We start from the raw sequence: 25,963 nt of genomic DNA, 5'->3' as shown, positions 1-25,963 counted from the left end.
GATGCCTTCGAAGCTGAAATTCAGAATACCTCTCTCCGCTTCATGTTCTCCTGATACCTGGGCAAAAATCTGGCAATAATTTTCAGAACGCACAAAATTGAGCTTCGTAACAGGAGAACATGCCGTCGAAAAAGGTGGCACTAAGTAACGTCTTCGGAGAGAGAATCGAGGATGCCTTCGAAGCTGAAATTCAGAATACCTCTTTTCGCTTCATGTTCTCCTGATACCTGGGCCAAAATCTGGCGAAAATTTTCAGAATGCACAAAATTGGGCTTTGTAACAGGAGAACATGCCGTCGAAAGAGGTGGCACTAAGTAACGTCTTCGGAGAGAGAATCGAGGATGCCTTCGAAGCTGAAATAGCCACTAAACATTTGTTGTCATATAGCATATATTTAGGTTATATTTTCTGTCACTTCGAGGAGCCGACCACATAATAATCACGCGTATCCAGTCTGCGCATTTTCACTAGCCCAATTCAACATTCAATACAATTTTGTATATATAATGTTTGTTGATAACTGCTTTCTGCAGAGGACGTGTAATAAGTGTATTTCATGTTCTGTTTCGGTGCTTTGCTGATAAAAAAATGACTAACCTAACAAATTTCATTTTCTGGGGACATTCCCTCATCTATTTTCCCTTTTCACTTAGAATTCCTTACTGCTAACGTAGAATATTGTAGCATAAGCACATTTCAAGTAATTGAAATGTACAATGAATTTTCTACGTTTACAGTACCAGCCGACTTTCCGTTTAAATTTTTATAAGTATAACGGAACAGCTGAGAATTTCTTTCCTTATTCAGAATAGAATACAGAAATAGCAAACAGCTCCCTCTCGCGTTCACCGGGTAATCGTCGATCTATCGGTATTACCATTTCTGTGCAGGAAAAAATGCTGTAATACCGACCTGCCGAATCGGCCAGGTCACGTGACGTGTCTACCCCCTTAAAATGTTCCACGATTTTATTTCAAGTGAAAAAACACGATCGAAATTGTAGTATAAGAAAAGAATTGTTTTTTAGTTTTTAGTATTCATATTAAAAAGAATAGAATAGGTGTATATTATGTTAAGTGTCAACGTATTTAGTTGTTTTTAAGAAATATGAGGAAAAAAAAAGAATCGAGGAAAACTCCTCATCTTTAGCAGAGCGTGGTTTCGATCCACGGACCTCTGGGTTATGGGCCCAGCACGCTTCCACTGCGCCACTCTGCTAGTTGATATCCCCTTTATTAATATTGCAACAAATTTTGTAGTATCTTTACGTAAGACAATAATCAACCAGCTTTATATTATCCTGTGAAGCTAATTCGAAATACCTCATACAATATGCTATAATTTATTAAATGAATAATAGAACTACTCTCTCATTGCAATTGAGGGTAGAGAAGATTAATGGAATTCGGTGGAAAGAATCGGGACAAGGTGTCCGAAACATCTGTCGAATAAGCAAACTAAATCGAAATTGCGTATACGCTTGTTGACCCAGTATTTCGCGATTTCACCTCGAATCGCAGCAGTAAAACAAAGATTGCAATGTTTGCAAATTGTTGAGAGAACGAACATCGAAAAATGCGACTCGTGGAAAACCAGGCAACTAGACATGAAAAATTCAGATCGATAAATGATCTTCTAAGACCTCCAAACTGGTCAATTTTTTACATTTTATTTGATGGAGTTTGGTTTCTTAAATCAAAGTAACTAATTCTTTTTCTTTATACACATATGTATTTGTTTTCTTCGTTAGTTTGATTATATAGTTTCAATAATTGATTTAACTTGTAATATCAATTCATCAAGGACCTTGTATTCCTTTCTGTGTAATTCTTGAACGTAGAATCTATCTGTGAAAAAATAAAGAAGAATTAGTTTAATTATCGTATGGGGAATGTAATTCTATTAAAGAAAAATGCAGTTGTATACTCAAATGCCTATAACTTCAGAAATTTTTCGGATTTTAAAAAATCCTTTTAAAACGAAACCATCCATTTTCGAAAAATCGATTTTTCGATTTTTATATTTTCTTGAAGTACAACATTTTGAAAATATTCCTTGAAACTGTCAAGTAGCTATTTGTAAAGATTTTGTTCTCAGTAAATACAACATATAATAAAATAAATCTTTTTGGTATTTATTAAGTTACTCTTATATTATATAAAAAAAAAATTAAAAAGAATTTTTGCAATTTCTTTTAATTGTTTTTTACAGTATCAATATGGCACTTAAAAAAAGGTACGTTCACGGTGTAGGTGATTTCCCGGCTCAGGTTTATCCGAAACAAAAAATTCCAAAAGATTCTTAATCTGTACGAGTGTTGCTATAGCCTCTAGCTCAATTAACAATTTCAACAAGCTTAATTTTTCGGCGGTTCAAGGTAGAATGACCCCTTAATCTACTCATCTGCTCCGTCACTGATTTTCTCCATCCAAAGGGACACGTTTAGCCCTAACTGGTACGTTCGTCCTAATTATGTCAATTTCAAAAATACGGTCGAAACGATGCAGTACTGACGAAACCGGCGATCTGCAGCGTCAGCAATACCGCGCTTTTCGACGCTCCACGCACAGAGTTGCAACACTCCTGATGGAAGGTGTGGGACGAATTCGTTTGCTGGGAAATCCCTATAAAAAGTGAATCCGTCCGACGAATCCACAATTCAGTTTTCGAAGTGACGGGATACAGAACCATGCACATCAACGTCTGTTTCGCGATTCTTTTGCTGGCCATTGCCTTAGCGCAGGCTGGCCCAGCACCCAAGACCATCGAGAAGAAGTCGCTGGCCGAGGACACCAAATTGGAGACCAAGAAGGCAGATTTGAAGATCGAGGAGGCAGGTGAGGACAAGGACAGGGCCAAGAAATCTGCGACCACCTTCTGCGTGCAGATAAAACCAGGATCCAACCAGCAAGTGCAGGTTCCTTGCAAGGACAACCAAGCTGTGGCTCAAAGGATGCCATTCACTGTCCAGTCTCAGTCTGTGCCTCAGCAGATTCAGGCTATGAGTCTCGTTCAGCCTGTCGTACAGGCTCCACAGGTTCCTCAGGCGAATATACTGGTCCCGCAACCTGTCCTGCCACCTTTCAACACGCTGCAGATCGTGCAATCAGCTGCACCACCCTGCGCGCAATCCGCTCCAGCTGTCAACATCATTCAATCGATTCCTCAGTCCAATATCGTCCAACATATTCCGAAGCCGAAGCCAAAACCTAAACCAACTTCAGCTCCTGCGGTGGAAATCGAAACCATAACGGAAACACCCAAGTCTGACTATATCGAGCAGGTTCCAGAGCCCTTGCCAGAACCGCAGGAGACTCTGACAATGCTGCCATACGCTACAGCCTGCCAGGATCATCTGATCACCATCCCTTCTAGTCCTCTGATGCTGATGACCGAGCCTGAACCAGCGCAATTGGCCACCATCATCCAGGTGCCATCTTCCTGCAACAACCCTCTGCATGGCATTATCAGCCCGTGCTCTTGCCAGAGTAACGTGGCAGTGCTGAACGAGCCCAGTGTGGAGAGCATGAGCATGAAGATGCTGCCTGTCATGTCCTATTCGTCGCCTTACACTAGATCTTCACTGATGACGCCATACCTCTCGAACATGGTTCAACGTGTCATGACGCCGGTGAGTCTTGTAGTTTAAAATGTGTCAGAGCGTAGCCAGGCGATGTGTACAAGCTACGCTCACTGTCAACCGCCGATTTCGTGGTCTCTGATGTCATGTGTTTTCTATTCGCAGCAAAGGGCAGCACAGCAAGGTAGAACCAGCACCCACATCGATGTGCACATGCCGGGTTACGGGCACTACCACCATGACCATCATGGTCATCACAAGCATCACAAGGGGTACCAGAATACGTATATTAATGCAGCAGACACTGTCCCAGTCCAACCCCTAACCCCCAGTGTGGACGGCTCAAACTCACCAAAAGGTGTCATCATCAATGCCTACCCTCAAAACATCGGGGCAATCACTTCAATGGTGCAGACTGCGTACAGATCCTCGGGCAATACTCTGAGGAGTGGAGAGAGCGCCTCGAACAATCCAGTCGCTTCTGGGGTAACTTATATCCAGCAGACCAACAAGGCACCGCGTGAAGTCGATCCCAATCAACTGGCACCGGAGAAGGTAGAAGAAATTGAGACGGAGAAAGGTCAGGCTCTTTTGATCGACGGGCGACGTAACGCGAGGAGTAACAAGGAAGAAGCTAAAGATAAGAAATCTGTATCTGCGATGAGCTAGGGGATCTATGTACATCGTAGAATAACTCGATTCTATTTTTTATTTTTGTATCTTCCAACTTCAATTTCAATGCAATGTCATCAATAAAGCAAAGTTTCCAAGGAATACCTCGCATCTGTTCCCTGTTTCTATCCTGTCTATAAAGTCTTACGCCTTCACAAAGCATCCGAGCAATACTGTGTGATAGAAATTTCCTCTTCAGAACTTTTGCAAACGCTCTCTGCATTGCAGATAGATCTGTTTCTAGGTATAATGAGTAGATCCTTCGAGGAAACTTCTTCTAGATACTTCTGCAGCGTAGGCACGCTCAGCTGGACCCAGGAACAGTTGCACGAGACTGTGTCCTCCGACGAGCTTTCTTCAGTCGTACTTTTACCTTCGTTTCGCATTAGAAGACAATATAAGTCGATGATTTATATTTTAAAAGACTAAGCGTGAGTTCACAGATTCCTACCAGTGATGGCTTTCAAGTCTTCCTTCAAGACATCCTCATCGATATTGATCCATCGCAGGATGTTCTCCTCCGTTGTGGAATTCGCTCGCTTTAGAATGTACGTGATATTCTTCATGCGATCTGGCGGAGTCACGACTTTGTTTGTGATTGATTTGTCTGCGGACCAATCGCTGCTTTCATCTCCCTTGCACTTGCAACACCTGCAAGTGTCTAGATGATGGGCGTCCCTGCAGAGCTCATCGTAATGCGGAGCTGAAAGTGTGAATACTAACTGAGCCAAAGCAGAACGAGCAATCAGTGTTTGTTGAAGAGACAAGTATGCTGTTACCCTCGCATTTCAAACAGTAACAACATTGGCAATCCTTTCGCGATATGTTTAAAGCGATGGTCATAGTCGACTGAAATAAAAAGTTTATTGTCAAATCTGCTGCAGGAGAAGATTCCTGTGACTACCTACGTGTTTCAGTTTAAATTCGCTGGACTGAGTGTATACGTATTCGTAATATGTTCTTCTTATAGGAGGAGGTTTCTTTGGTGGAGCACTTTGCACGTTCGAGAAGAACTCATAGGGGATGTCATGGTACTCTTTCTTATAGCGATCACCTTGGTACCTCGCGAAGTACCATTTGTGATCGACCCTGTACGGCCTAACATCTATGTTCTCTTGAGTCAAGACTTGAGACACTAGCATTCGTTTGACAATCTGCAAATTATTGTAAAGGGTAGAGTAGGCTTGTTACACTCTCGCAGCACAAATACTTTTGCAGCTGGGTGGCCGATGCAATTGCCAAATATTCTTAGCTGTCGCAGGAGAGGACTCTTCTTCAATGTGTTTAAAATGTCTACCATGCCTTCGTCTGTGATCCTATTGAAGGAGACGTCGAGTGACAGTAGCTTTGAAAATGGAAGAGCGTAACTTAATGCCCTGAAAGTAATTGCTACTCATTCATTGTCCGTGGCATGAACTTCCGACGTGATTTAGTATTTCAAGCTTTCTGGCACCTTGCACCGTGATCGGTGATGATATTCCTACACAAGACAAGGGTTTTCAGAGCTGGTCTCTCGGATAACCAGCTCGCAAGCTGCTCCACACCGTGATCTCCTATATTATTGCAGCCAAGGTCCAACAAGTGCAACGTACCGTTGTACTTTGCATTCGACATCATAATCTCAATGTCGTGGCAACTAAAGTTATATTTTTGCAGATGTAATGCTGCTAGACTACTGTTATTCTAGGAAAAGAAACCTGTAATTAACATGAAAGCGAAAGAGGGCTACGTGGCTGCAAAGTTACTTTAAGCATGTGACCAATGACGCTGGCGAAATGAGTAGAATCGAAGTGATACATGCATCCTGGGTTTGGCCGACTGATGTCCAGACTCTTCAGAGTTCTGTTAGAGATCTCTTGATCCGAGCTCAAGACCATTATGAAGTATATTAAACTGGAAGCTGTCTGATCTACGTCTGCCACATTCAAGTAGAGCAGGTGCTGATTTTTTAATAAGGAAAGCGCCAAGTCTTGCGATGCCTGCGGGTGTCGTTCAATCAAGATTCGATCTACGACTAAAGTGCACGGAATGTGCAAAGTGAATCACCTCGACGCCAAACTTATTTGCTCTCAAATTCAGACTCTTGACCTCTATATACTCCGCTACTTTCAGGAAATAAGTCATTCCGTGTTCCACGATGTTGTTATTCTGAAGGTCCAGCTCTTGTATATTTTTGTACAACTGGCCAAAACAAAGTCATCGTCAGAGGATGCATTTCTACGTTTCAAATGTGTTCGTTCTTACACGCAAGTGATCTAGCAGATTTATGAATGCGCCGTCTGTAAGACTGTTGCTCGCTAAGTTGACGTGGGTAATCTCCTCGTGCTTTTTGAGGAAAATTAATAGAGCTGGCATGTCTGCGTCTCTGAGCGGTCTCCTGTAATCATTTCGAACGAGATACAGTGTTTAGCGAAGCGAAAAGGCGAGTAAAGTCTGATGCGTTGGCTGACTTAAGTTTCTCATAGACGACACTCCTTTCCATGTTGAGCCTTTTCGTTGCGGTGCGTATACTTTCGCAAAAGCATTTAAAGAACTTCTGACTTAGATTGTGATGATAATAAGGCGGCTTTATATTCTTAATGGCATTGTCGAGAGCTCTGTCGTTGCAATTTTGGCTGCACAAAGAGGGGCACTGGTGTTCATTGAATTTCATGATGAAACATTCTCTATCTTCAAGTGTTTATCTCAACTAAAATAGCTGTGTCGGTAAGAAATCTCCTGGCAGGCGATCAGCAGATTTTCTTCGGAAAAACGATGGAGGATTTACTTCCTATAAGAAAGGAACCCGAAGTTATTCCGTTGCGAGAAATGTTTGACGGTGAACCAAAAGGAATAGTGTTCAAGTACCAATTAACACTCGAAATAAGTCCTGAGAATTTGTACGTTCATTCCTGTGACAGCATACTGCGAAATGGACCCGATATCCTCTGCGAAAAGCGTGCAACTTCTGCCCCTATCTCAAAGCGACAAGTGGCTAATATCTGCACGGATACTCGACATGGTTACGCTCATGACGACAGACACCGGGCTGGCCTTTTTCAAATTTCGAAAGAGGGCTTTGTCGTTCGACGAGTACATGACCTACCTCAATGATCTGGCGACGTTGAAGGACCTGAATCTTGAAGAGCTGAAGTACAAACTGCAGACCTGCGGGAAACCTAGAATGACCACTTAATAAACACGTACAATTCTACGAACGCTATGTACAAGCTTTATTTTCAATCGTTTATACACTGTTGAATACCTACTCCCATTTTGTTCTTAATATTTACAATTGTCGTGGCGTTTATTCGAAATAAATGAACCGTTTCCAAAAGCAGTGCTTAAAGCCTGAAACTAAAGAGCATTAAAATTTAATTGGGGATCACTTGGTGCCGATAAATTCTATTATCGCACAGTGAAACGTTAAGCGCCGTGTGACATCAAACACAGAGCGAGCAAGCTTTGCTAGACGCGAAAGGTTGCTCCTTATGCACGGTAAAATAATTTCTCGATACCGAGCTCGCGGACAAACAAGACGAATTCGATAAAATTGCGAATATAAATATCGTGACCATACTCTCCAGTAAGCACGTTGAAGTACAAGGCACGTGAATCACAAAAGGAGCCATCCGAAACGAGCGACTTGCGGCGGCAAATGCAGCCGGATGACCCGCTTGTGCTTCTCACAGTATCAAAAATAAATTAATCAAGATAGAGAACTCAGGAACGTTAATGATAATGTGGTAAAACCGGTTATATAAAAATATTTCAACCATCTTCTTGTCGAAGAGTAACCAGAACAGGACCTTGCTTCTTCATACGGCAGAGGATCAATACTTTCTTTGTGTTAGGGCACCTTCCGCAAGAGAGTCGCTAGAAGGGACCATTATATGTTCTTCTGTATCCATTTCAAAGCGGTTCTAATGTTGCCAAGCGTCACTCTACCCAGGAAGCTTGCTATTAATTGATATTCCGGCATGGTGCGTCTTCCGCAGGATCTTGTCGACAGGGACCTACGATAGGAGTTCTGTCTGACGACACCTTGCAGCTTCTCTTCGCAGAATATCCCTGGTATTGGTATAGTAGAGCTGTGCCCCTCGCAAAGTACTTTCGTTGTTAAGCAAAGTAGCCACTGCATCACCTGCGGACGACATACAAATTTCAGAAATACGGAACGAACGTGGGCGAGCATACTTCACTGGAACCTCTTTAGACACCTCATTGCTCGATGGCAGCTTCCCTTCGCTTCTGAACCAGGCGCTGGGTGCCCACAGGTACAGCTGTATTATAGTTGCTGCGGTCTCCGTATCCAGCCTCTGAAATCACACGTATCATTTTTTTCTTATTATTTGAAACTATTCTGGAGGGTGCCGCGAAGAAAATTGAAAGCTCGAAAATAAGAGCCACCCTAGTGACCATGCGTTACAGTACCCTATATAAGCTTCTGGACAGTATATTCCGTATCAAAGCAGAAACGACTGCTGGCACGTCGCTAGGTAAAGAAGGGAGATCGTTCTCCGTGTAGGTGTAGTTCTTAAGAGGCTTCGTGTCCTTGGTGTCGCCATGGAATGGATTCTTCATGCCAAATATTTCATAAGCTATGGTGCCTACGGTCCAGAGGTCAGCTTTGGTGTAATTAATGCTGGTGAATGGGCCTGGCTCCGCTGTAATAACTTCTGGCGCCATTAGCGCAGCGTTGCCTCCTTTATCGATATCGTGGGTGTTATAAGGAAGATACAGTCCGTGACTCTTGTCGGCCAAGCAGCATCCGAAGTCTGTGATTACCAAAGACGGACAGTTGTCTGTCTCCTCAGACAAGTCCAGCAGAATGTTGTCGCCCTTCAGATCCCTGATTATCCAAGAAGAAAAAATTATAACGCCTTAAAACTTAATACAGCGAAACCGATACGCCTTGCGTTTCAATCGAACACGGGATATCCACTTACCGGTGTGCTATGCCATGAGCATTCATGTGAGCGACACCTTCGAGTAACTGAGCAAGCAGAAGTATCGATTCCCTGGTGCTCGGGTTACGATCAGCCAGGTACTGCTTTAACGTAATGTCATACCTGCAACACAGAAGGTAAGAAACAGTGGTGTCGTTTGATATATTTACGAAGCACGGTTCTCGGTAGGACAGTGACCTTTTCATCAGCAGAAACAAGCTCATGTTCCTTCCAGATCCGTGGGGATTGATGCGCGCCGGCAAAGCGTCGGGGTACATCTTCCACGAGCCAGGCAGAGCCGGTACCCTGTCGGCGAAAGCATAGTACACCGCTACGATATTAGGATGCAGAGGCAATCTCGCTTTCCTCTCCGCCATCTTCATTTCCCAATCAGCCAACTCTTCGTTCTTCAAATGCTTTCTAGCGGGTACAGTCTCCCGGTACATGGACCTCAAGATGGACAGCGCGTTGGACTCGGTATCGTAGTTGAACATCATTTTCAATGCCAATGGAAATGCAGTCACATCGGTAGTCTTGTCATCGACGTTGATTGGACCTTCTCCTTCGCTAGACGGAGAATCATTGAATCTTGTCGCGTAGACAACTGCGGAACATCCTTTCGCCAGGGGCGGACCAATTACTAGACTCTCCAAAGTGACACCCTTCTCGTCATCCTTAATGGCTTCGTAAGTTTTATCATTTTGCGGAGTGTTCCATTGCAACTTCGACACAGCTTCCTACAAATAAAGGGGCGCCTCTGAGAAACTTGAACAGCGACTGACCCAGAAAACCAAGCGAAATATACCCGAATCTCCCAGCACACTCCCTCCAACTCGTCATCCTTCGTCAAAATCCCAGTGCCAGATGCAAGCGACACGCCAACCAAAGCGAAGAACGGCGCGGAGTCCCCAAAGACCAGCCTGCTAGCAGCGCGCCTACGTAAGTCTGCCGCCAAAGTATTGGTGACCCTCTTCAAGATGTTATCCACAAAAATGCGGCGCGCGTGGGCTCCTAAGTAACTGAGGTGTCTTCCTGCGCTGGACGCATTGCTACTACCCTGGGGCGGGCAGCCCTGGGACTTGCCTATATTGAACAAAGCATTACCAACGTTAGGTAACTTATTTGGCTACCCAGAAACGAGCAAAGCTCGACAGGGATCTAACAGAAAGACGCTGTAGTTGTAAAGCTACCAAGGTTAAACTCTGCCAGCGCCTTGGAAGGTCTCTGTTTTGGTGCTGCTCGGTGCCAAGGTCCTTTGCCAGAGCGATGGCTGGTACGTAGAGAAAAAAATCTGGTTGACAATGGACTCACCTACTTGCACAACGTGTATCTTGTCGTGGTAGCTCCTTGGGTGGCAATTAGAGTAGAAACACTCGGTATTCCGCACGGAGTGCAGCAGAGCCCGACCATTTTGCAAGAGACGGTGAGCAACCGTCCGTATCGACATCTCTCCCCGGTTCTGGGCCGAGAGAGCCCAGCGGGCCAGCCCCCACGTGAAACAGGCCCTCGCCGCCGGAGGCAGCCTCGCCCTTAGCACGTCGATCGTTTTGCGAACGGGAGTTGGACAACTGCGTAGCGAACGGCTGGAAATACACCAACGGGACCTTCCTTCTCCCTTTGGTGTTCGTTTTCGTACTGCGCTGTCGAGCCGTCTTTCGACTCGACCCTCTGTGGCTGTGGAAAACCGCACACATCAGTGCCGCCTTATCGTTTTCGGGAGCCCTGAGGCATGCTCCATACGTAGTCCTCTCTAAATTAAATAAAATCAAAAATACCACGCTAACACGCGAAGTGAATGAGTATTAAAGGAATTAAATAAGTAGGATTAAACGCGGGGTCCATTCCGCGAAAAAAGGGCCTCATTTTAAAATCTCAATTTTGGTGTATTCGTTATTTTCTTTCCGTCACAGTGGAGAGCCCATTTCCAATTTTTTTCTAGCTTTTACAATGCTATTTTTTTTAATGTTTCGCCTCCATGTTGAGACGGCACTAGCAGACATGCGTAGTACGTCTAGAGTTACCTCCTTGCGCCGTGCGCTCCTGCTACCGGGAGTTGAAAAGTATCAGGCTTGCATAACCAGAGTTGGTGGCACGATGCCTAGCGCTATCCTTGTCGCGCACGCCACCTTTCTCTCTCTCTCTCTCTACCTTGCCGCAACCTCTTTACCTCCACTATGATCATGCGCTCCTATTAACTCAGCTGAATTTCTGCTCCTATTTCGAGCATATGTCAAACGCGTTTACGACGTTCTTGAGACAGAGAATCGGGGTATCGCTGAAGGGTGCAAAAAGGGCATTGCCTTCCCCTGGCTTTTCAGAAAAAAATCGCTTATTATTCAAAACTGATCTTTATTAATAAATTCATACTAAAAAAGGGATTATTTTTTAATTTGGTTTTGAAATTTTTAATTAAATTGGCACCACAGAATGGGTTAAAAAAGCAAGAAGGATGCCATTACTGGATCGTTTCATAACTAATTAATTACAAGAGAAATGATTGCGACTTAAACGTGGGAAAGTAGTCGAGGGTCTACGCTTCAGGATTGAACAGCATAAGTTCATAAATTACATTTAGGAAATCCGCGGCTCGCTGAACAATTTGAGTATTTACAAAGGACGACTGCACAGTTGACACAGCGCCTAAGAAACGTTGATAATTAATTAATTATCACCAAAATCCACACAAATATGATGTAGGTAATTAGCTAAATGCTGAGGAGATATGCGTGTGGGTACCTAAAATAATAATAATTATGTAACAATAGTCTTTATTATTAACCAGAACTGGTAAAATATTGAGCCAATGTTGATGCAGTGTAGGATGGGACCATTAAAAGAGTTATGCGGAGACAAAAATAAACAAAAAATACATATGGTCGAATCTATAACCTCCTTCTTTTTGAAGTCGATTAAAATGTTCACAAAATATTCGCGAAACGCGAGAAATTCGTTAATTTACAATGGCTCTGTACATAGCATCGACGTCCACCACGGAGACGCCATTTTTCTATCTCTGTCTTTCTCGCGCACTAACCCCTCTCTCTCGCAGACTCCGCCCTATCTCTTTCCTTGTCGCGCACTATCCCCCTCTCGCTCTAATACCTCCTCGGGTTTCCTGTTACCCGGCTAAAATGTCAGAGTTTCCTGATCAAAATGGCCACCGAGCGTAGTTCACTGTTTCCCCGCCAGGCGGCCATAGCGCCTCACCGTCGGTAAATTCAACGACTGTTTTGTTGAAACACTTGATAACTTATTATAGCAGTAAGTACGCGTTAATTGTTAATCGCCACTCAGAGTTAAGCAGCCGATTTGCAAAACCTGTTGCAGAATATCGCTCTATTTTTAATCGCAATAGCAAAAGCGCTCGAACTATTCTTAGACGAACAGTGATTCATTAATTTTTCCGGATAGGGAATCGATACGGAAGGATATATGATAGCGTGCAAATTTGTTTATTAATTTATTTCCTCGCATTGCAAGGTCCCAGGTATCCTACGTAATCCGTACAGCCCATTGTGCAAACATACAACAGTACACTGTTTCTTACAATTACTTTTATTACATAAGAAAGCATTTTAAATCACTGGTCGCGTACAAAGTCTCGCAGCTACACGATGGAACAATTAAACCACCTATTACGACACTATTGCGCCCTACTTAAACAAATCTCCGTCAATGTAACAACCAAGAGCGTCCGTGGACTTTTTTCCAGGAAGAGGCAACTTTGGGGTGACGGCGAAGGAAAATATAGTAATAAAAAAACGAGTATAAACTTAATAAAGATCAGTTTTTTAAAAATAAGCGAGTTTTTCTCAAAAGCCAGGGGGTAAACTACCCCTTTTGCACCCCCATCGGAACGCTCATGATAACGATGAAATCGACAGAGCCCAGTTAATAAACATCATTTACAGAAACAGCGAAGAAAAGGCCTGAAGCTCGGATAACTTGTATTTCACCTCCTCCATTACATATATACAGCTTGTTAAAACGAATCACCGCCACATGAAATTTCTCCTCGAAGGCAAGAGTGGATTGCACAGCAGCCACTAATGATACCTATACTTGTACTGCCGCCCGTAGCTGTAAGCGGACCTGCTGTCGACAGGATTGCACGTGTACAGTGCGTCTCCCCTGGTCCCATCGGGGCAAGTGCAGACTGCTATGTGTCGCCGCGGGCTACACACTGCGCTGGGTCCGCACTGTTTGCCGGTGCACGGGTTCTGGCAGGTGAAGTCTATGCAGGCCTTGCTATCAGGGCACTCGCTGTCCGTGAAGCACTCGCCCCGCTGGCAGCTGACCAGCGCGTTGCCGATGTACCCGGTGGGGCAGGTGCACACTGGCCTCTCCTTCCCCGTGCTGTCGTGCCCTGGTGTGCAGATCGCGCCCGTGCCGCAGGGGTTCGGGTCGCAGATATCACCTGAGGACCGACGATCCTTCGATTAACCGTTCCGCTAACTCCCCGCGCCGTCCAAGCAACTTACGTCCGTCGAGCATGCAGCTGAAGAAAGGATTGCCGGTCATGTGGCTTGGACAGCTGCAGACCGGGGTGATGCCCCTCAGGTTGCAGTCGGCGTTCACTCCGCACACCCCGTCGCAGGGGTTCATGCATTTCTGGTAGAGGCAGGCGGGTTTGTTCCCCGGGCAGTCGGAGTGAGAGGTGCACTCTGGTCTGCAGGCCACCAGAGCGTTGCCCAGCCAATTCTAGGGTAGATCCCAGTTAAGGTAAATGGTAATCGTCATAAAGAACGTGTGAATTAATTGATTACGCGCCTCTATTTGCTCACCTTCGGACAGCTGCATATAGCTTGGTGGTTGACGACCTTGCACTCCGCGTTGCTGCCGCACGCGCAGGGGCTCTCGCACCTGAAGGAGCTCACGCAGGCTAAGTGGCTGGGGCACTCGGCGTCGCTTTCGCATTCATGGCGGCAGCCGGTTAAAGGGGAGCCCAGGTAGCCCGGCAGACAGCTGCAGACCGGTATTTCGTTCACCACCTCGCACTTGGTGTTCAGGCCGCAGGGGTTCGGCTTGCAGGCGGCCTCTGGAAAGGCGCTGAATGGTCAGTGTTCTGGATATCGAGGTGGTGCAGATTCTCTGCAGCACTTAAGTGGGGATTGCACCTTGTTTGTTGGTCTGAAAAGTAGGTATTGCATTGTAAATTTTTTGTACAAAAACGGGGTGTTTTTGTACAAAAAATTTACAATGCAATACCTATTTTTCGGCCCAACAAGGTGCAATCCCTCGTTAATGTACGCAGAGGCACGCGAGAGCTTTACATACGGGGATCAGCTAAACGACAGGAGGTGAACGGGTCCCCGGTCTGCCCAGGAGGACAATAGCACGTTGGAACGTGGCTCCTTGTCTCGCAAATCGCGTTCACGCCGCAGAGGCCTTCGCAGGGATTTATACATCTGTTGTTCGTGCACACCTTGCTGTTACTGCAGTCCTCGTTGACTGCAAGTTGGACACGCGTGACTGACGAAACTGTTACGCGTGCAAAGTGTTTAAAAGAGCTTACAGGTACTCACTCAGACACTCGACGCGTACGCAACGTGAAAGAGGATCTCCCATGTGCAGGTTCATGCACGAGCACACTGGCCTGCCTTCGCTGATCGTACATCTTGCATTCACTCCGCAAGTGTAGGCTTCGCAGCCAGCTGGAAGAAAATGTGGAAGCTACAGTTGGACAGAGCGATTGATGTTTTAACAGCATATCGAAAGTCATATCGAAGGCTGATGGAATTATGTATGAGGGAAGCCAAATAGAGCGTGCTCAGTAACAATTACCCCCATCAATGATTAACCAGCTCACGGTGACTTACCAGTGCCCCCAGATGTGAGTATCCTTGACTGATAATATCCACCGTTGACTGCTACCACTGCTGAGAGAAGTAGCAGAACTGCCACCTGCGAGTGGCCCATGATTCCAGGCTTCTCTGTTAAGATTCTTTCAACCTGCGTATCAGATGGCTATTGTTAGAGTGTCTCTCGAAGATTTCTCAAGTTCAGCTTACCTCTGCTGAAGCGTATCCGTGCTCCACGACGAGACCAAGCGGATTAACAGGTTTCCAGCGACTGACGGAGATGACCACGAGGCCCCACCATCGTCAGCCTTCGATCCCACCTCGAATTTTGCCTACGCGTGCCCCTGACGATCCTACGACGGACCTCGCCCACGCTTTAATAACTCCAGGAAACTAGAGTTATCCTCGTGCGTGGAGAAAAAAAATTCAGTCGCCATATCGTCGGTTCTCAAGTTCATCCCACAAGCAGAAACCAAGGATAATCTATTCCCGATCGACGCCTAGGACAAATAAGATACACTATACCACAACTGAACCGTGCCGCCTATTAAGTACCGCGTACCACTCTCCATTTCCACTGCCTTAGCCCGTGATGCCTGTAAATACGTTTGTCTCTTTATCATGCGCGTGAATAGTAAACAGCCGTTTTTTAAAGAGTTTTTTTAACAGCTCTTCGAGCGATTTCTCCTCCGTTGGAATGCGGCTCCATTGAACCGGCGATGACGCAAAGGAGCTCCAAAATGTGTTACAGACAGAGCCCAAGAGGCGTGAGTAATCATGGTGCAGCTCCACATTCACCTCGGCAGACAATCGTCGTGATAGACTTCCCGCGCCAAAAATGGATCTGTCGGCGCTAACGTTACCGCGTGCACGTCACGAGCCGTCGCGCGCGTAATCGTTGCCATTAATGATCAGGCGAGCCTGCGGGACCTTTCGACAAACCTGGCCAGAGTCTGTCTCACTTCCGTGGAGCTGCAAAGGTCGCTGTAAGAGAAATCCTTACGGAGCAGATTCTGAAGTTGAAAACGGGTGGCATTTATCTAATTCATTCTGGTGATTTATTGTAATAATTTAAATAACTTAATAATAAACTTCGTATCGTATGACAAATAGACAGTTACTTCGTCCTAGGAACAAACCTTGACACATCTGTTTCTATGTTTAAAAAAGTGTACTGGTAAAAAAGTTGGTTCGCAAGTAAAAAAGAAAAAGGAGAGGAGAAAGTAGCGGAGGTACACGAGCGTATCTGTGAATCTATGCCCTTGGGGGGCGAGCTTGACGGGCTATCGATCACTCGTATAAACATATTGGATGCAGGGAATTGTTCCAGTCACACGTTTGATTTATCCAGTCCTGTAGCTTTCCTAACTGTTATATCCGAAATTCAGAGGATTTATAGAGCTCGCGGCTTCTAGCCGCGAAGTTTTATTATTTTTTTTGAGCATTCACACACGATAACGATGAGAAGAGGTGTCTTCGATTATTACTGTGCTTGATTTTTAATCTGCTTAGGGATATCATTCAAAAATTCGGTGTACGCAGCGTCGTAGTCGTCGTCGTCCTCGGACGTCCAGTGTGCTAATACTCTGCAAAGGTCAGTTAAGTGTTTTAAATATATGCGGTCATTTTAAGCAGCTTCACGGTAATACGTACACATGGTCCTCCACATCCACAGCGCTATCCGCAACGTCTTCCAGAAATTTATTCTCCTCAGCGGTCAGCACTTTCCCATCAGGACCGTAGCACACAGGCTCGTCAACTGCTTGATTGAGATCCACCGGACCGGTGGGCTCCACAGGGGGCTCCTGCCCCCAGTTCCCATTTCTCAATTCGTGCACACTGTGCACCATGCGTCCCACATGGGGATCCACTCTGCCAGCTGTTACGAGCTCCGTCAACGAGCGCATCATGTTCTCCATGTCCTTGCGACTGCCACCTTTGTCCTTCTCCAGAGTCTGTCCCGCCAGCTGTGGATAGTGTTTTTTGAAGATGGATTGTGACGCAGGTATAATAGATAGAAATGTGATTTTTCCTTTAATTAATGATACATTTATTCAGCTAAAAAAGAATCGATTTCTGTGTTAATCGAATAAACGCATGTAAAATAGGGCGCTCACGGGCAAATCCCCTAGACACTAGACGAACGCGCTCGGCGTCAAACTTTAAGTACGTTTTTCTCGAAACAATTGTTCACGCACTATCGTCACGATAAAAAATGCAATTCTTGACCGACATTTCCCTCAATATTTTGAGATCTTTCTACGAAATTTCGTAATACATATGTAGAAGTAAACTTCAACTTGTAGAAGTCGGAGTTCTTCTAAATTCGAGTTGCAGAGGTGAAATACATAATTTAACATGAAAAATATGAGTTGTAGAGGTGTTTACAGCGGAGTGGAAGGGAATGAAAAAATTTTCGCCTTATAGAGGTTTTCGAGTTATCGAGGTTCGACTGTATGTAATAAGAGTGTGCTCGCGTACCTTCAGGGCTTGGCAGATGTTCTTGACAGAGTTTGGCGCGGGCTTCTTCAAAATCACTATGATCAGCTGAATCAGCAAGTCGCCCAGGCCGAAGGGGGAAGTGCGTTCCATCTGAGTAACCAGCTCAGCTAGGAATAATATCAATCCGTGGCATCTTTTCTGTTCCTCCTCCGTGTGATCATCCCTCTGCTTCCAATTCGAGGCTTGACCCTCCGTTTCGTTCTTACACCTGTCACCCACTTAAAGTTCATGAGACTGAAATCTTACATAAAGGAGGTAGCCGTCGTACGGCTGAGACTATTTGTCAAATTTTTCGGTATTCGAATACTTCAGTTGCTCAATTATTTGGCGAAAATAATTTGAATATCCAAAAATAACATTCGAATACTTAAATATCCGAAGTTTATTCGTAGCATTCGAATATTAAATTATTCGAATAGTCCCAGCCCGGTTGTACCCATCTGGCAACTCACAAAATATATAAAATCTCTCTGAACGACGTCTGCTCGGCGGGCTTCACGGTGCTGTCTAGAGATGCGCAGAGTCGAGCGCCGCTGTACCGAAAGTTATCCTCGTTTATAGACTGAAAGGAGTTTGAAACACAGTTATAAGACCTCGGGCGAGCACAGGAGTAAACAGCGATGCACGTTTCGATTACCTGTTGAATGATTATTTTTAGGATCTCTTGGAACTGACTAGGAAATTTTAGATGAGGCCTAAGATGATTTATGAGTGGCTTCACGATCGAAGTGAACTGCCCTGGATCCAATGTCAAGGAGTGTATGATACTCAGCAGGTTCTGTTGTACGTTTGAAAGTTTGATTAAATATTTATCCTCCTCTCCGCCCAACTCCTGCAATCAAGATACATCGTGGTCAGCAACAGAGTTACATCTTGATTCGTCCAATACCGACGCACCTGGTGTTTATCTTTATAGTCTCCAGAACCTCCGTCGAAGTCCCCGTAATTATGCATATGCGTGGTCTGCTCCTGCTGCCGTGAGAAGCTGTCGAACTGCTGCCCGTGGTCCATCAGCTGGTACTGCTGAGGACCGTCGTAGTTGCACGCCGAATTCTGCACCTCGTGCATCATTTCCGCCTGCAGCGGAATTTCCCTCGCCATCTGCAGTCTGTCCTGCACAGAATGCTTCTGCACGAATCTCGCCGACGATTGCTGCTGCTGCTGCTGCTACGCAAAGGCAATCGAATAAACAGATGCTGATAGACTCGCCAACCCGAACCACTCACCATAGGTTGCTTAACAGGATACGACTTTGGAATGAATTCAGCGGCGTGCACGGACAGCGTCGACTTCTTTAGTATACAATCATGCGATTTGTCCACCTTCCCGTGCTCCTTCCTCGACTCTGTGGGACCTGCAATAGAAGACGCGAGGCTGTTACTAGCTCTGCAACGAGCGGAACATGTGGAAGCATCGGGGATTAATAGCAACCTGTTGTCTGCATTTCAATGGTATGTTGGTGCGGTCTCCTCATCGCGTGAGCTTCCTGTGCACTGGAGGTCCACGGCCCACGGCCTCGGCCGCGGCCAGCTCCTCGTCGCTCCACGTCCCCGTCGCCGCTCCCGTCGCTCCCGAGAGGATCCATCCTCTCTGTGGCAGAAATTTGCACGCTGCTGAAGCCGCACGACCACTGGAGGTTAACCGCCGCGGCGATGCTCGGAACGCACGCACAGCAACCGCGCGTACCCCTCGAGCCCGTTATCCACGTGAAAAGGAGCGCGTGCCGCTTCGTAAACAGAATACTAAAGGCGGATCGAGCCGTTCGCGCTACTCCACCGCCGATCGAGTTCGATCGATGCTCGAACTCGAGAAGTTGGTTGATAACGAGCCCTGGTCGAAGCGAGCGACTTCGAAACGCAATTTTTCGAGAACTCGATACGCACTCACCGCGATTCTCCGTTTTCCCACCGTTTTTCAAATCCGACTACGCCGCTTGCGACCCGAAATTGCGTTTTGGTATTAGAATCGTGCTTTCACGGTTGGGGCACGGGCGCTACAGCAGCGTTCTCGGCTGCGTAAGTCCACGAGACGACGGGATGATTTATGTCCCGTTCGGATGGTAACGATAGCTAGCTTTTTATTAGAATTCGTTAAGCGAGCTCTAATTTCGCGAGATATTTGGAGCGTAACTTGGATGCTGGGTGGGAATAAAATCTGCTCCCACCACTGTCCCCGCCTTTTCTCGCGAACTTGCAATGCAGATTCTCAACGATTACGATGTGAAAGCAGAAATTCTATAAATTCAAAACCGACTGTTCAGATCACAGCAAGCTGCGCTCCAACGTCCACTGAAGACATTTCAAATGGTACCCAGGAGCTAGGTTATTTAATTCCCGAACCCTGCCCATTATCACTGAACCAACTATTCCCATGGTCCGGCGAGCAAGAAAAACAGACGAGGAGCAAATTATCACACTGCGAGTGAAATAGTGCGCAATAATGCCCGCGTATATCTCAGTATCCCCGAGATCCAAGCCCCTGTCCGTAGATAAGAGCCGATAACGCGCGTAAAATGTCACAGAGCGGTCCAAGCAGCATCTACGGATCTAAGAATACAGCGCGCCAGAAGCATCGAGAAATGTTCGCGGCGATACTTGCGCCCGAGGGCCATTGCTCGCCACTGAAACTGCACCTTTCAAATCCCCCGTCCTAGTATCCTACCAGCCTGCACACAGCTATTTATCCACGGTGCACCTTACTCTAGCCCTGCTATAATCGCCGTGGGAGGTAGGCGGATGGCGGAGCACGGCGAGAACTCGGGAGCCGAGGAAACGTGCGTTTTCTCCTACCGAGCCTCCGGAGGCTGTCGACGCGCCGTGAACCACCGCGATCTGTCTCGCGACACAGCTTTTCACTCGGCGCCAAACTGATCGGCGGTAGAAGAGTGATAGTTTACCAGAAATCTCGGCTCTGTATCGGGGCCTGGACGCGGATGGATCTGCTTACGATCTGATAGCCCGAGCGAATAATCCCGATATATATTTCAGCCTGGAGCTGTTAGACTGTCCACTGGTGCTCCATTAGCTCGGCTATCGCTCGAAAGAGGCGCCTTCGACGAACTCGTTATGAGGTTACGATCGTTGACACGGACGCAGAATCCTATCAGGATGAGCCTCCGTAATCCTTGGCGATGATGTCGCTTCACTGTCCTCCGTGTCCCGCGAATATAATCCCTCGCGTCCCTTCGTGCTGCTACGCGGGCTACGCGGCGACGGCCCCGCTTCCCTGCACCCTGCGCTGCGTGGAAAGCCGCACGGGCGCATATGATTCATAAGACGCATCGCGCTGGGCTCGACCGTTGCAGGTACGTATCGTACGTGGGTGGAAGGAACGGTTCTGGAACAGGGAAATGGGATGTCCTCAGCTGCTCTCCGACGATTTAAAACCCTTTGGTTCGGAGCGCCGCTGAGGTGAATAGGGTTTCAGAAGAAATACAGAATACACTATTGTATACCAGAGGAGCCTAGTGTTGGATCTGTTGGAGGTACGTCAGTCGTGTCTCCGCTGTAACGTCTCCGTTTGTCGTGTTTCCAAGGGTCACATACGGAATCACGTGTGCTTGGAGATGTTGGAAGTCGGGCTGAGGGTGGTCCGTGGGCAAGACTGGAAGTGGGACGACCAGGACGGAGGCGAGGGCCACGCAGGCACCGTTGTGGAGATTGGGAAACCTCCCGCCTTTGGCAATTCAGCTTCCAGTCCCAACCCTTCGGACCGGACGCCGGATAAGACTGTCATCGTGCAGTGGGATCACGGATCTAGGAGCAATTACAGGATCGGGTACCAGGGAGCCTACGACCTGCTGGTGTTTGACAATGCCGCGACTGGAGTCAAGCACGCCAATATTATCTGTGATGGGTGTAGGAGACACGGGATAATCGGCATTCGATGGAAGTGCGCGCAATGCCCCGACTACGACCTGTGCACTCAATGCTACATGGCCGACGTGCACGACTTGAGTCATACCTTCCAAAGATTTCAGGCGGCTAATTCAGTTGGGTTAGTTCTTTAAACTGTTTATTCGACGACGCTTAATTAAGCTGTATAAATACCTTTTCCAATGTGTTACACAGGGTGCAACTAGCTCCGAGAGAAGGCTGTGCAAAGATACCCTTAAAGGGGATATTTATCGGGGCAAAGGTGATCCGAGGTCCGGACTGGGAGTGGGGGAATCAGGATGGAGGTCGAGGTACTGCAACTTTTAGTTTCCTGCTGTGTTATGGGATTCAAGGAAGGCGCATCGGAGAACAAACTTACATGACGTTTCAGGGAAAACTGGCAGGGTAATGGATATACGGGGTTGGGACAATGAAAGCAGTCGTTCGGTAGCGACTGTCACGTGGTCCAAGGGCAGTACAAATGTCTATCGTCTTGGTTACAAGGGTTGCGTAGATTTGTGTTACGTCGAGGAAGCCACCACGGGCACGTACTACAAGGAGCACTTACCGCTGCTCGGTCAGCCAGTAATAACGATATCTGACAACGGAGGCCACTTGACGCCGACCGGGAGTGGTGTTCCTTCCGTTGTATCTAGTCCACGCCACTCCACGTTCAACGTTGGGGACAAAATAAAGGTACTGGTTGACGTAGAGACGCTGAAAGAGATGCAAGAGGGCCACGGCGGTTGGAACCCACGAATGGCTGAATACATAGGAAAGGTACGCTGTAAAAGAACTGCTGCAAGCTTCCTCAACATTCCGAACTAACTAATCATTGTTTCTAGGTCGGCAGAGTCCATCGCATCACGGACAAAGGCGACGTTCGCGTACAGTTCGACGGGTGCAACAACAGATGGACCTTCCACCCAGGCGCGCTGACAAAAGTCACCAGTAAGGACACCTTTTCCCTGGGCGACATCGTAAGAGTGAAGACCGACTTATCCGCCGTGAAGCTGTACCAACGAGGCCACGGGGAGTGGATAGACGTGATGAAAAACGCTCTGGGGAAGACCGGCAAAGTGATTAAGATCTATTCGGACGGAGACCTCCGAGTGGCACTGGATGGCCACACGTGGACCTTCAATCCCCAAAGCGTGATGCTCGTCCCTCCGGGAACCGAAACAGTGTCCGTGCAGGATGAGTCGAATCGAAGCAGAGACTGGTCTGGTGCGTATCAGAGCTGAAAATTTGTATTATTATTCTTATTCGTCTTTATTACTTGGAAACATACAAAGAACAGCGAAGTAAAAGGCGAGGCTGCAGTACAATACTGTTAGAGGAGTAACCGTAACTAAAGAACTAAAACTAGGAAAGAAAAGAAAAAACAGAAAAATTATCATGGCGCATTAAAATAGAAAAGCATAAACGTAAATGGCCAGACAGGGACGAGAAAAGAAAGAATATAGAGGTGACTTAGGAATACTGTAGAAATACAGTGGCAGGTGAAAGAAAGTTTACAACTTTTGAAATCGCGTAACTTTTTTAGAATCGGTTCAAATGACATGAGTTTTTTAGAAGATAGGAGGATTAGTTTGCTAAGTGACGTGTTTCGTCGTTTTGAAAAAAAATGCGGAAATATAGGCGAAGGAGGATTAAAATTTAGATGTCGAGTGTGCCGGTATGGAAAGGAGATTTGGATAATCTATGAAGACATTATAATACCCTACTTTCCGTACAGTCGAAGGTGTGGATACCGAGGTGGAGAAGCTACTACGCGACGCAGCCAGGGGAGAGGCTGGTGTGTCTGCGGTGCAGGAGTTTCTGAAGAAGTACCCCGGTAGAGTGGACGCCAGAGCCGGTGGTCCGGGAGGTGGGAAAAAGACTTGCCTACAGGTCGCAGCGCACCAAGGCCAGCGTGATCTCTGTACTCTTCTCCTGGATGCTGGTGCATCGTTGAGAGCGGTAGACGAGGACGGAGACACCCCTCTTCACTACGCTGCGTTTGGGTTCGTTGCAGAGCTCGTTAGAACGTAAATAATAAGGTGAACTGAGGGGGTAACGAAAGTGTTCTTCCGTGCAGCAACCAGCCGGAGATAATGGAGCTGGTGTTGTCCCGCGGGGCACCGATCAACGCGGTGAACAATGGGAAATGCAGTGCCCTGCACGTGGCTGTGAACAAGAAGCACGCGCAGTGCGTGAAAGTCCTTCTGCGTCACCATTGCGACGTCAGCTTGCAGGATTCCTACGGGGACACCGCGCTGCACGACGCGATAGGCAAAGATGCCATTGGAAAGGACGCCCTGGACATAATCGACGCCCTTTGCTCGTACGACAGAGTCGACTTCACCTTGAGGAACAGGCGCGGCTTCAACGTGCTGCATCACGCTGCTTTGAAAGGGAATGCACAGTAGGTACCAGATCCTCCTTTCAAGAATCTCTGTCTTAAGACTCGGTGGTACAGATGTGTGCCTTTTTTACAGCGCGACAGAGAGATTGGTAGGACGAGCGAGACACCTGGTGGACGTGAAGAAGGAGGACGGTTTCGCTGCCCTGCACCTTGCTGCTCTGAACGGCCACAGAGACGTCGCTGCTATTCTTCTTTCCCAGAACGGTGGCCACGCCAAGGTGGACTTGAGGAACAACCGTCGACAGACACCGCTGCACTTGGCGACCTCCCAGGGCCACTGGGCTCTGGTGGAGTTGCTGGTGCACCACAACGCGGACATTGCCAGCACGGACGCCGATGGCGACACCGTGCTGCATATCGCTATAGTGAAGAGCCCGAATCAAACGAACGTCGTTCCTACTCCCGAGAGCTGTCGCGACTCGCCTCTCATCTACGCGGTGAGTGGCTCCTGCTCCTCTATTTCTTCAGGTCACCTCAACGGCGACTTCTGTTTACAGATATGGCAGAGTCTGGCGAGACAGAGCGCGAAGACGGAGCTAGCATTGGCGTGCTTCTTGGTCAGCGTGGACCGGAGTTGCACTCTGCTGGAGCATGCGAGGAACTCCAAGAGTAAGACGCCTCTGGATCTACTCGAAGCTGACCCGCAGATTGCGCAGTGCGCTGATCTGCTGCGCTGCTATCAATACCAAAGTCACAGTGTACAGTTGGAGTAAGTGTACCAGTCGGTTCTAAAGTGTACTTGCCAGTAGAATTCCAATTGACGATCGCGTGAATGCGCGCTTATTACAGGATAGAGAACGCTCTGGTATATCAGATAGACTCAACCTCCCAGCCAGAAGTGGCACGCGAGCCCAGCAACGGAATCCCCGGCTCTGGCGACGCCTCTGAATGCCACAGTTGCTTAGGTCTAGTAACAAATGGATCGAAGGAGGGTAACAGGTACACCCCGGGCAGCAGCGTTGCGATCCACAACTGCTCCCACTGCGGCCACGGAGTCGCCAACACGCCAGCGATTCAAGGTAACCCGAGCACCACTGGCTTCCTCCAAGCGCTTCGATTCTATCTGTAGATGATTGTAATCACTCCTCTTCGCCCTGCCTCAGGCGTGGACGGCCAGTCTGCCACCGGTGAGACGAAACCAGAGGACAGTGCGAAGGATGACTCACTGGAAGACAAGGAGGAGAATCAAGACAAAGAGAAGGACAAGGATTTAGAGCGACTGCGCTATTTAGAGACTAGGATAGCCGATCTAGAGGAAGCGAACATGTGCAGCATCTGCATGGAGCGTCGGCGCAACGTCGCCTTCCTCTGCGGCCATGGAGCCTGCGAGCACTGCGCTGCCCCGCTGAAAACCTGTCACATGTGTCGCAAAGTTATCACCAAGAAGATTAACTTGTACTAGACAATCGCCAGTGAAGGCCCCCCGGGTTCACTATACACTGGCGCGTATTCTTTTTGTTGTGAAGGAAATATACCCACGTACGTTTTCAGACACGACTAGATTGCGTAAAGGAATGTCGAGCACGCTGACACCGGCGTCAGCTGAATACCTAAACCCGAACTGCCAAAATATACAAGCTCCGTTTCTTTTAATATAAAACATTCGAGACGGCTTTGTTAACACACCAGCGTCGTGCCATAGCGGGCAAAATCTGTGAGAGCAAGTCACCAGGGCGAGCGTCGCGTTTTATGCCAATACCTTGCAGTCGAACCTTTCGCGAACTCTAGTAAAAGTACACGTAGAAGCTGGGAATTGTCAGAGCAATGTATCGGGGTCTTGATAGCGGATAGCAATCTGATAATCAAAGAGAAGTTAACGAGTTAAGGGAAATTTGTATGAAACTGTTCCCACGCGTTGATGTACCTTTACTAAAGTGTCCCGGCAAGCACTCTGCGATTCAGGATTTAAGTAGCAACTGCGAGAAGCTAAGCTTTTGCTTTCTCCAATTTTGTAAGGCGCGAAACGTTCTGCGTATTGTGGTTGGAATAAAGTGAGATCGCTTTGGTTCGGACTACAGAGGCGTGGCGCGTTCTTCATTCAGACACTCGCCCGTTGTGTCCCGTCCATTTTCTACCATCGCTTGAGAATACAAGTGGCTTGTACGAATCCCTTTCGCGCGCAACTTTATCCGACTGTAAAGTGTTACTGCGAACCCATTAAGAGAAACGGGCTGCGTTCGAAAGGGACACTTTGCAGC

At 47.1% G+C, this 25,963-nt stretch overlaps 7 protein-coding genes and 1 non-coding gene across 17 annotated transcripts; 3 read left to right on the top strand and 5 right to left on the bottom strand.

Moving 5' to 3' along the window:
* Nucleotides 1-1,146: 1,146 nt before the first annotated feature.
* On the bottom strand, nt 1,147-1,218 carry Trnam-cau (transfer RNA methionine (anticodon CAU)). Its single transcript has one exon. It is a non-coding gene; the product is annotated as a tRNA-Met (tRNA).
* Nucleotides 1,219-1,781: 563 nt separating this feature from the next.
* On the bottom strand, nt 1,782-7,310 carry LOC143377350 (uncharacterized). Of its 3 annotated transcripts, XM_076828528.1 has the most exons (12): nt 7,100-7,310; nt 6,703-7,022; nt 6,497-6,629; nt 6,299-6,433; nt 5,998-6,231; nt 5,706-5,935; nt 5,463-5,628; nt 5,161-5,406; nt 5,032-5,101; nt 4,704-4,955; nt 4,358-4,625; nt 1,782-1,847 (listed from the first exon to the last, which is right to left on the bottom strand). In XM_076828528.1, exons 2-11 carry the CDS (start codon nt 6,903-6,905, stop codon nt 4,405-4,407), a joined length of 1,890 nt encoding a protein of 629 aa, XP_076684643.1. In that variant the 5' UTR covers nt 6,906-7,022; nt 7,100-7,310; the 3' UTR covers nt 1,782-1,847; nt 4,358-4,404. The 3 variants fall into 3 exon arrangements, with proteins under 3 accessions (XP_076684643.1, XP_076684642.1, XP_076684644.1); XM_076828527.1 differs by lacking the exon at nt 1,782-1,847 and having other exon boundaries at nt 4,348-4,625; XM_076828529.1 differs by lacking the exon at nt 1,782-1,847 and having other exon boundaries at nt 4,348-4,625; nt 5,550-5,628.
* On the top strand, nt 2,461-4,354 carry LOC143377352 (uncharacterized). Its single transcript, XM_076828532.1, has 2 exons — nt 2,461-3,631; nt 3,746-4,354. The coding sequence occupies exons 1-2, from the start codon at nt 2,690-2,692 to the stop codon at nt 4,247-4,249; spliced, it is 1,446 nt and encodes a 481-aa protein (XP_076684647.1). The 5' UTR covers nt 2,461-2,689; the 3' UTR covers nt 4,250-4,354.
* LOC143377096 (tubulin polymerization-promoting protein homolog) lies at nt 7,007-7,427 on the top strand. Its single transcript, XM_076828016.1, has 2 exons — nt 7,007-7,070; nt 7,153-7,427. The coding sequence occupies exons 1-2, from the start codon at nt 7,007-7,009 to the stop codon at nt 7,425-7,427; spliced, it is 339 nt and encodes a 112-aa protein (XP_076684131.1).
* A 20-nt stretch (nt 7,428-7,447) lies between these two features.
* On the bottom strand, nt 7,448-10,838 carry Pink1 (PTEN-induced putative kinase 1). The gene is made up of 7 exons (XM_076828530.1): nt 10,492-10,838; nt 9,986-10,263; nt 9,379-9,917; nt 9,181-9,303; nt 8,666-9,083; nt 8,452-8,550; nt 7,448-8,375 (listed from the first exon to the last, which is right to left on the bottom strand). Exons 1-7 carry the CDS (start codon nt 10,625-10,627, stop codon nt 8,121-8,123), a joined length of 1,848 nt encoding a protein of 615 aa, XP_076684645.1. The 5' UTR covers nt 10,628-10,838; the 3' UTR covers nt 7,448-8,120.
* Nucleotides 10,839-12,627: 1,789 nt separating this feature from the next.
* LOC143377019 (uncharacterized) lies at nt 12,628-15,892 on the bottom strand. Of its 3 annotated transcripts, none has more exons than XM_076827922.1 (7): nt 15,192-15,892; nt 15,000-15,132; nt 14,706-14,834; nt 14,458-14,631; nt 13,965-14,218; nt 13,662-13,881; nt 12,628-13,597 (listed from the first exon to the last, which is right to left on the bottom strand). In XM_076827922.1, the coding sequence occupies exons 2-7, from the start codon at nt 15,097-15,099 to the stop codon at nt 13,227-13,229; spliced, it is 1,248 nt and encodes a 415-aa protein (XP_076684037.1). In that variant the 5' UTR covers nt 15,100-15,132; nt 15,192-15,892; the 3' UTR covers nt 12,628-13,226. The 3 variants fall into 3 exon arrangements, with proteins under 3 accessions (XP_076684037.1, XP_076684038.1, XP_076684039.1); XM_076827923.1 differs by having other exon boundaries at nt 15,000-15,124; XM_076827924.1 differs by having other exon boundaries at nt 15,000-15,113.
* A 124-nt stretch (nt 15,893-16,016) lies between these two features.
* LOC143377017 (uncharacterized) lies at nt 16,017-20,520 on the bottom strand. 5 transcript variants are annotated; one of them, XM_076827913.1, is made up of 9 exons: nt 20,380-20,520; nt 18,915-19,073; nt 18,710-18,837; nt 18,381-18,650; nt 18,121-18,315; nt 17,936-18,045; nt 17,463-17,691; nt 16,635-16,948; nt 16,017-16,567 (listed from the first exon to the last, which is right to left on the bottom strand). In XM_076827913.1, the coding sequence occupies exons 2-9, from the start codon at nt 19,066-19,068 to the stop codon at nt 16,465-16,467; spliced, it is 1,503 nt and encodes a 500-aa protein (XP_076684028.1). In that variant the 5' UTR covers nt 19,069-19,073; nt 20,380-20,520; the 3' UTR covers nt 16,017-16,464. The 5 variants fall into 5 exon arrangements, with proteins under 5 accessions (XP_076684028.1, XP_076684029.1, XP_076684030.1 ...); XM_076827914.1 differs by lacking the exon at nt 20,380-20,520 and adding an exon at nt 20,116-20,316; XM_076827915.1 differs by lacking the exon at nt 20,380-20,520 and having other exon boundaries at nt 18,381-18,647; nt 18,915-19,342.
* A 127-nt stretch (nt 20,521-20,647) lies between these two features.
* On the top strand, nt 20,648-25,257 carry Mib2 (E3 ubiquitin-protein ligase mind bomb 2). Of its 2 annotated transcripts, none has more exons than XM_076827905.1 (11): nt 20,648-20,787; nt 21,019-21,479; nt 21,554-21,669; nt 21,750-22,138; nt 22,204-22,585; nt 23,097-23,364; nt 23,439-23,765; nt 23,839-24,202; nt 24,263-24,474; nt 24,555-24,784; nt 24,869-25,257. In XM_076827905.1, the coding sequence occupies exons 2-11, from the start codon at nt 21,049-21,051 to the stop codon at nt 25,165-25,167; spliced, it is 3,018 nt and encodes a 1,005-aa protein (XP_076684020.1). In that variant the 5' UTR covers nt 20,648-20,787; nt 21,019-21,048; the 3' UTR covers nt 25,168-25,257. The 2 variants fall into 2 exon arrangements, with proteins under 2 accessions (XP_076684020.1, XP_076684021.1); XM_076827906.1 differs by having other exon boundaries at nt 20,767-20,893.
* The last annotated feature ends 706 nt before the right edge of the window (nt 25,258-25,963 follow it).

Source organism: Andrena cerasifolii, chromosome 15 (genome assembly GCF_050908995.1).
Source record: "Andrena cerasifolii isolate SP2316 chromosome 15, iyAndCera1_principal, whole genome shotgun sequence".
In the NCBI taxonomy this organism is placed as follows: domain Eukaryota; kingdom Metazoa; phylum Arthropoda; class Insecta; order Hymenoptera; family Andrenidae; genus Andrena; species Andrena cerasifolii.
Note: the sequence above shows the minus strand (reverse complement) of the source record. Positions and strands in the feature narration are given on the sequence as shown.